Here is a 9214-nt window from a genome sequence, read left to right as displayed (position 1 = left end):
TTTTCAGATGATTTCACCTGCTTTAGAAAACACTGGAGTGCAGAGATTTGTCTCAGGGAGCATGACTGGACTTGTTTTGGTTTCACCTCTTATCCAAGAGGCTTCTTCAGTTCAGGAAGTTAAGTTATCCAGCAAGTTTTTTACAAGTTCGCACATGTCTCTCTCTCTGACACACACAACAGCAAAAGTTTGCTTACCTTGTCCTGTTTTTTTTGTTTGTTTGTTTGTTTGTTTGTTTGTTTTGAGTGCTGTTTGTTGTTAGAGTGTGTTTAGTTACAGATGCAGCAGTTTGACGCTCTTCTTCTCTCATTCACCAACCTATCCCTCACCACAGCACCCGGCATAATAACCACTCTGATCTTAGTTTGAATAATAAAAGGAATAAAAATGTAAAAAGACAAACAGGAGGAGCCCACAGAGAGTCTACAGTGCTGCTTGGTCCTCGTCTGCAGGACTGTGGTGTCCAACCAACAGCACAGTTTGCTACCTAACATAAACAGGCTGTAAGTGACTAAATGCAATAACATAATTAGAATGTGTCCATTTCTTTTTGAAGCACAGACTGAGAAGCTTCTAATATGCGCAGTTGTGACGATGAGGAGGAGGAAGCAGCACTGTTTCGTACAACAACAGCACATTTAGAAGTGAGCATCTCCTCATCAGCTGCTGCTTTACCAGAGTTAATGAAGACTGTGTTTTTAAAGCAGGGATCGAGCAGCGCTGCCAGTGATATGATGCTCATTTATTGTAAAATGTACAGCTTCTCCTTTAACCTCAGACTCTCTGGAGTATGGACAGTGGCCATTTCCTTCCTCCTCTGGTGCATGGTGCAGCTATGATAAAGGGGAATGACTTTTGGTGGCTCAACTGTGGCCTCATTAAATGAGGACAGCACTTTTAGACTTTCTAAAATATTTTTTTACTGTTCAGATGAGATGTTCTTATGGGACAACATCAGTGTGCTCCTGCAGGTTCCCTGGGATCATAAACATGTTGGAGCATATGGTATGTGCTGTTCAAATATGTGTATCCATCTCTTTAATCATCCTTAAGCCGGCTGACCTGTTCGCTCCAACACATGTGTCAGCGTCTCCTATAAAATCAGTGAACAAAAAGTGATTTATTCAAGTGTCACTGCAGCAGCAACTTAAACAAAATGGCATCAGTTAGAATATTGCAATGACAAAAAAGCATATAATCCTTGCAGTGGTGTTGATAGAGGTTCACATATTTGCTGTTAAACTAACTACAGATGTCTTTGACACAGTGGCTGTGGGTTTGAATCATTATAGCTTATCTGTCCTTCACTACAGCTTTCAAAGCCTAAAGGAAATAATTTGCCAGTCTTGGAATGGCAAATATGAAGAAATGAGGTAAAATGCTCACATGCACACCTGTCCTGTGGGAGAACATCAGTAGTGCTCAGAGCTTTAACAAGCTTTCTTTTTTTTCTTTCAATAACCAAGGCCTCATCCACTGCATTATTCTCCACTGATGACTACAAAACAAACAAACAAATACACAAATAATTCCATATCAGTTACAAATTTCACAATTAAAATATAAATTAATGTTGTTTAATACAAACATACCACACAATGTTACCTGAGCTGGTCTGGTTTTCATGGAGGGCTCTGTAATGTCAGATCAGGTGTTACTGTTGAGCTAAAACAACACTTCACCTTTAAATATACCGGAAATTAGAAGAAAGAAACTAGAACAAGGGATAAATGTCTTGTTACGTTTTTTTTATATTAATTATATAAATACTATTAATACTCATTTATAACTATGTGCATATTTTATTAGGTGACATCAGCTGAAAATGTTTCCATACGGGTGAAATTTCACTCCGGATTACTGCAATCATTTCCTGAATCAGTCACGTGGTAGTGCGGCTTGTGAGGCTTCGAGCGTCATATACAAAGTACAACCCTCAATAAAAACGAAAGTAATTTCTGCGCAGTACTCGACAGAGAGGGACTCGTCTCTAAATGTTTTTCTTATTGTTTGTAACTCGGAAACTCGGTTTGTCGCTGATCAGCAGATGCCTCTTCTGCACGTTAGTGCAGGTGAAGTTACAAACTGTTAATATTAATTATTGTAAGGCGTGTCTCCGTGCTGACCTTGAACATTCAGGCGAAGTTTGATTAGCGTTTTCCTCATTCTCAGTGCGTTAATATGAACTACCTGACAGACAGGCTGGGTGAGTTTGAGATCCTTCAACATTAATGCGTCTGCAAACGGATAAAACAACAGGATCATGGCTGGGATCAAGTGCGCAGTGTTTCTGGTGCTCCTGACATTTACGTGGACTTTAACCAGAGGAGGTGAGTTAGCCATTTACTACACACACTAGCTTACTCCAGTGTAAACAGAAGTTACCTGGTTTTAATCTGAAAAAACTACTCGAGAAAACAAATACCAGGAAGTGCAACGAGAGAAACTCCAAAAAAAGCTGAATGTGTGAGGAGAGGCAGAAGTGTCATAACCAGAAACCAACAAATGTCTCCAAGACAGAACTTAGAAATAGAAAATGAACCTTTATTTGTGCTGAGGCAGCAGAACTGAGAACACAGCCCGAGAATAATATAATAGAAACAAACATGAAATAAGACTAAGTCTCGGCAATCTAAATGACAAGAATAGGAACAAACTAAGCAGAAAATATAATTGCCAACACAATAGCCAATGATAAACTCAAAACGTTGGGTCACAGAGCAGGATCATGACAAATAATGTTTGTGATTTATTTTCCTGAAAACTTTATTATTAAATATTATCACTCTCAGTGAAATGGGAATGTGGTTTAAACAATCAGTTTGTATCTACATCTAAAACCTGCTGGTGACAGGAAAATGGAGAATATACGGTAGATCAGGGCTGGCTGTCACACTTCAGAATCAGAGAAACTTTATGAATCCCAGAGGGAAAATCAGTTGTCATAGCAGCAAATATACAATAAACAACAAACACTCATAGAGTAATGATAAATAAATATAAAGATAAATGGATGAATATAGGTATAAATATACATACAGTATATATTAATATAAAAGGACAAGTATGTGTGTCGTGGTGTCCAAAAGTGACAGGGTGCATTGAGGTGGGATTATTCTGGTCCACATGTGTGGATCTGACCCACATGAATGATTTAAAGAGTTTGATGGCAGCAGAAAGGAACGACCTCCTGCAACGTTCCCTCAGACAGCGAGGAACCTGTTGCTGAAACTGTTCTTCAGATTACCCAGTGTGTTATGGAGGGGGTGCGAGTCATTGTCCGTGATTGCCAGCATTCTGTCACCGATCACCTCCTCCATGGTGGCCAGCTTTATGCCAAGAAGAAACTCAACCTTCCTGATGAGTTTGTTCAGTCTGTTTGCATCCTTTGCTTTGATGCCTGCACCTCAGCACGCTACAGCACAGAAGAGAGTGCTCACAACAACAGACTAATCAAACATATAGAGCAGCCTGCTGCATACATTGAAGAATCTGAGCCTTTGTAGTGGTCAGAGGGCCCGGTGGCGCCAGTGTCCGGCAGCCTCACCTCTGTCAGTGCGCCCCAGGGTGGCTGTGGCCATCACCAGTGTGTGAATGGGTGGATAACTGGATGTGTAAAGCGCTTTGGGGTCCTGAGGGACTAGAAAAAGCACTATACAAACACAGACCATTTACCATAGTAGAAAGCAAAGCCGGCTCAGTCCCTTTTTGTAGGCAGCGTCCGTGTTGGCAGATCGCTCCAGCTTGTGATCCAGTTGAACTCCCAGATGCTTACAGGATGTGACTATTTCAACATTAGTCCCACCAATGCAGACAGGGAAGGGTCAGGATCTGTTTCTGCCAAAGTCCACCACCAGCTCCTTTGTTTTGGTCACATTCATCTTCAGGTGGTTCACGTCACACCACCTCACGAAGTGACCAATCAGTCCTCTGTACTCCTCTTCCCTTCCCAGCTCCACACTTCCAATAATGGCCATGTCATCTGAGAATTTCTGGAGGTGACAAGTTTATGTGATGTACTTGAAGTCGAATGTATAGATGGTAAAGAGGAAAGGGGACAGAATAGTTCCCTGGGGTGCTGCTATGTTCCTGTTCAGACTCTCTGACACACAACTCTGCAGCCTCACAAACTGTGGTCTGCCTATCAGGTAGTTGCTGATCCAGTGGAGCCTCCATCTGCATAGCCTCCAACTTCTCTCTCAGCTGGATTGTGTTAAAGGCGCTAGAGAAGTCGAAAAACATTATCCGAACCGTGGTGTTGGGTCTGTCGAGGGAGGAATACGCTCTCTTACAGAAACATCTTTTAATAACAGTTCCTTTAATTAGATCGAAGTTCAGAGTTCTGGCTCGAAATGAGCGTCCTTTACATTTTTGCTGTTATTGTTACAAAAAGAAATTCAATTAGTTATCGATGGGCTTTTCAGTAGAAAATGGAGATTAAAAAAGTTTTTTGTTTTTTTTTCAAATAGAGACATCAGTAAGTTTAGAAATGAACACGTTCTCATACTCCTTATATTTAAACAATGAATTTGAACCAGTAGTAATGATTGTGAATTATTCCCTATGGGAACTGAAATGACAGAATTTATGGTGCTCGATCTTTGGGATCCACATTTTAAGGTTGCTGGTCTTGATCCCTGTGCCTCACTCAGACCCACATGAGTCAGTCATGACAGATGTTTTCCTCTGGAGTCACAGGGACACAATCTTTCTAAGATCAGTTTTGGACAACACAACAAAGCAATGTTTCCATGTGTCGGCTCAACATGAAACCTTCTGCCAACAAGGAAACAAACAAAAACATCCCTGCCTTTACATGCCTCACTCTAAAAACATTATCACACGTCTCATATTTTTAATAAATCAGGTCAAAGGTCACTTGGTAAAATAACTAAAATGGTTATACAGAGAAACCAAACTACATACACATTTAAAATGATGCGCTGACTTTGGCATCACTGCTGTAAATTAAATCTGTTCTTAAGAACTCTAAAAGATTGTTGGAGAACCTGTTTAACTGAAACCAAGTTACTGTTTTTCTGGAGTCAGCTGGAAAGAGCAGAGACATTAGCCTGTGGCACAGGGAAAGTCTTCAGTCTGCAGTTTACAATTCTTGCTTTGTAATTTACTGTATTTTCATGTTTAAATTTATTGGGCTCCTGATGATTTTTAGTTTTAGATACTTTTCTGTTTTCAGCTTCTGTCTTGATTTTTATTTGTCTCTGGTGTTGCTCTCAGTTTTGTCTGAAGTCCTTCTAATGTCCGTCTGAGTTTTCCTTGAATGTTGTCTCATTCATCCATCCGAGCCTCCTTTAAGTATTTTCTTTGCCTATTTCCTGTTTTACTTTGATAGTTGTCTTTTGCTTCTTGCTTTGGTTCGTCCATGATCGTCTTCACCTGTGATGCACATTCACTGCACATTTCTCTTTGACTCCATCTTTGTATCTTTGTCCCTCCCACTAAATCTGAGCTAATGGGAAAAAAAGACACAAGCTGGGAGGAGAAAGGATTGGAATGGCTTGTATAATTCAGAAATTATCAAATGAGGAATTGAAACCAGTCGACGTGGCATAGTAAGATTGTTTTCAGGGTCAGTAGTAGTCTGTACTACGGCTGTAGTCCTGTCAGCTCAGAGACATTTGGTGGTGGAGGAAGGGTTATATTATTTCTGGGGGACTACTAGGTTTGACATTTAATTCTATACATGCATTTGCTTATCCCACTCTCAATAAAACATTACTTATCAGCACCAATTTTCACTCTAAAGCATCTAAAAATGTTTTGAGCTGCAGATCTTACTTTATGATCATGTGTCTCTTGCTGTTGTTGCAGATACCGACGTGTCCTGCATTTTCATGGAGACCTGCATGCTGCCATGCAGCTCTGAGGGAGGCACTGCAGTCATCATCCACTGGTTCCAGCAATCAGCAGGAAACCGTTTTGTTCATTCATTCTATGAAGGCAAAGACCAGCTTGGACTGCAGAACCAGCGCTTCAGAGGCAGGACGTCACTGTTCAGCGACCAGATCTCCTCAGGAAACGCCTCACTCCTGCTGACAAAGGTGGAGGTTCAGGATGAAGGGAGATACAAGTGCTACACCAGCACTGAAAATGGAATCAAAGAATCATTTATCAATTTTAAAATGGATGGTACGTGACACACAATGCATTCATTTTAAAGAAATGTATGTTTTTAATCTTTATCATTTTCTCCAAGTGTATGTATAAATGTTTCTACTTATATTCAGATATTTTTTGCAGAAATAGCTCTAGTTAAAATATAAATAAAAAACAATATCATGTACCATGCATGTATGTATTGACTGTGAATAAAGTTTAAGGTCATGGCGTTAGATCTAGTATATATCTGCAAGTAAAAGACCTGCAAAGAAAATGCAGCTACTGATGCAGTCCAGAAAATGTATGAGAATAAAGAAAAGCACTACAATTAGTCTTTTGATGAAACACTTGATTTAATGGCAAAGATGTCCTGCTCATAAAAAGTTCAGTTAAAATACATCATTCGGTGTAGAAAAATCGAGCACTGGTAACACTTGACTATATTTCTCCTTTTCAGCTTTTTCACCGTACTTGCTTTATAAATGCTAAAAAAAGAACCCATAAAGATATGTGAACATAAACTCTGTCTTTCTTTTCTTTTTTCTGCAGCTCCAGTCCATGAAGTCGACATTCAGCGGGAAGGAAACACACTCACCTGTTGTTCAGAGGGGATCTACCCTGAACCTAAGCTCACCTGGTCCACCAGTCCTCCCTCCAATGTGAACAGCAAGTGCAACACCAGGATGCAGGAGACTGAGCAACACCTCTACAACATCAGTAGCTCTGTGACACCTTCAGACAGTGAAACTGATCTGACCTTCAGCTGCACCATCAGCACTCGCCGTAGCAAGAGGAGTGTAACTTGGCCCTCCACCTCATCTAAACAAAGTAAGCAGTGAAGACAATAATGTTGTAATATGATGTACTGTATGTTAAATTCACCTTAATCCTAAAATGACATCAGATAATGTTTTGTCATACAAGAAGGAAATCCACACAGAGTGTTGAAATCAATTTTAACTCTGCAAACCATGATTCACAAAATAGATGAATAATAAATTCACATTGTTTGTAATTGGAATTAAAAAAATGAGAAATTAATTAATTGTATAGTTTTGGCTACATCTTGATTTTTTTTGTGTAATTTATTCAGTTTTATCAGGAAAAAAAATCTCTCTGAACTCTCGAAAACTCATAAAATCTCATCTGTCAAATATGATGTATGAGTGTGATACATGATATGATCGGTGTTACATATGGGCTCAAATTGTGCTCATAAATATTTTGAACTTGTAAATCAAATGTGTACTGAGTCCTGATGAGAATTTGTGTGTGTTTGTAAAACACAAGTTACAGTTTTTTACAGTTTTACACGTAGTTTTTTGCTTTGTATCTGTAACCAGACCTCAACAAAAAAACAATTTGTAACTTGTGTAATTATTTTTACAAACACAAATTCTCATCTATAGATGCACAGACATAAAATTGTCAGATATTTTGGTTTACAAGGTTACAAAACTCACAACTACAAAGTACAAAATATTTATGAGCACAATTTATGTTACAGGGTCAATTTTCTTTAACATACATGTGCAATGCAGCCTTCTCACATACAGTTTAGACCTTAATCGGTTAATGATGAAGTTTAGTGTTATTTACACGTTTTTATCAAGTTTTATGCAGTTAAACACAAACTCTGATTTCATTATATTCTAATAATATCATTCTAATTAAACCACATTCTGATGATAAAGCAAAAATAATAATAATAATAATAATAATAATAATAATATAGAGGGACTGGGTGCTTATCCCATTCAGAGCCATGATGAGGTTTGAGCCAAAAGACATTTTCAGTGATTCTGTTTCTTCTGTTTCAGGTAATTCAGGAGCTACTGTAGCAGGGGTGATTGCAGCCATCGTGATTACAGGAGTAGTAGCAGCAGTAGGCTTCATGCTTTATAAACGCAGAAAAGGTAAATGACTTTCTCCCTTCCCTACAACTACACATGTTTCTCTACAACTACACATGTTTCTTTTCCAAATATTTATTTATAAGTGACTTATGTATGTATGTATGTATATATATGTATATATTGTACTATTCTTAGTTAGCATATTGTCTGTCTTGTCTTAATGTTGGTTTAAAATGGAGCACTGTAACAAAAAATAATTTCCCCCAGGGATCAATAAAGTATTCTGATTCTGATTCTGATTCCCTTCACTTTGCAGTTCATTTTGTTCATGTTATTTATACTGATTATGTTTTGTTTTTTGTTTTTTCTAAAGTCGATTCCTCAGAGCAACACCAACAAAACACATACGTGAGTAAATCTTGTTTGAACTACACTAAATAAAAAATGACTTGTTTGAAAACAGTGTTATGGTCATGGAGATAAAACCAGATGTCTATAATGAATGAAATTAAACTGCTGTCTAGTCAAAATGATTTAGTATTGAGTCAGACTGAAGCAACAACATCCATGACATGAAAACAGAAAATCAGACGAAGCAAATTCAGATTGATGTGGTGATTTTTTTTTTTGGACTGTATATGTTTTTTTTTTATCATTCATAATGATGACATGTTTCCAAATGGTCTCTTTTCATCTTTTTAACAGTAACACTGAACTTAAGGTGGAGCTGAATAGAAGCTCTGCCACGAAACATCTGGCAGACCCCAGCAGCTCTGCTTCAGCCCTGCACTGAACCCTCCTGAGTGTTGGATCTCTGCTCAGTAAAGCAAAAACTTTCATAAGTGAAAAACCTGCTGAAAACGACATTCAAATGAGTTACTTAGTTACTCATACGTGCACTGAGGAGCAAGGACACTTTTTTTTTTTTAATTCTGTTTTCATCTATGCTGATTCTTGGTCATAACCTAAATATTTTGATATGCCTCCTTCTGGACCTTTGATTTTTGGTTGTGCAACACAAAGAATAAGAGATGAGTCTCAGTCACAGAGGCAGCTTTGATTTGTTTGTCAAAAACTGCTGATAAACTTGAGTTTAGCTACTAGCTGAGCTGGTAGCTTTTCAAAATGTGTTCTTCTACTGTGGAACGAAAAAATAATATTAAGCACTGAAGACAGTTTTAGATGATGTGAGAGATACTTTTTTTTCTTGTTATTTGTGTTTACATATGATTGATTTG

General features: G+C 38.3%; 1 protein-coding gene across 1 annotated transcript; it reads left to right on the top strand.

Annotated features, from left to right (window-relative positions):
- Positions 1–1923: 1923 nt before the first annotated feature.
- On the top strand, positions 1924–8998 carry LOC308385866 (V-set domain-containing T-cell activation inhibitor 1-like). The gene is made up of 6 exons (XM_080865063.1): positions 1924–2330; positions 5833–6150; positions 6670–6948; positions 7941–8036; positions 8350–8384; positions 8682–8998. The coding sequence occupies exons 1-6, from the start codon at positions 2264–2266 to the stop codon at positions 8682–8684; spliced, it is 798 nt and encodes a 265-aa protein (XP_080721189.1). The 5' UTR covers positions 1924–2263; the 3' UTR covers positions 8685–8998.
- Positions 8999–9214: the final 216 nt, after the last annotated feature.

This window comes from Rhamphochromis sp. 'chilingali' (assembly GCF_963969265.1).
Source record: "Rhamphochromis sp. 'chilingali' genome assembly, chromosome: 18".
Taxonomy (NCBI): Eukaryota; Metazoa; Chordata; class Actinopteri; order Cichliformes; family Cichlidae; genus Rhamphochromis; species Rhamphochromis sp. 'chilingali'.
This window is presented reverse-complemented; position numbering and strand designations above follow the sequence as displayed.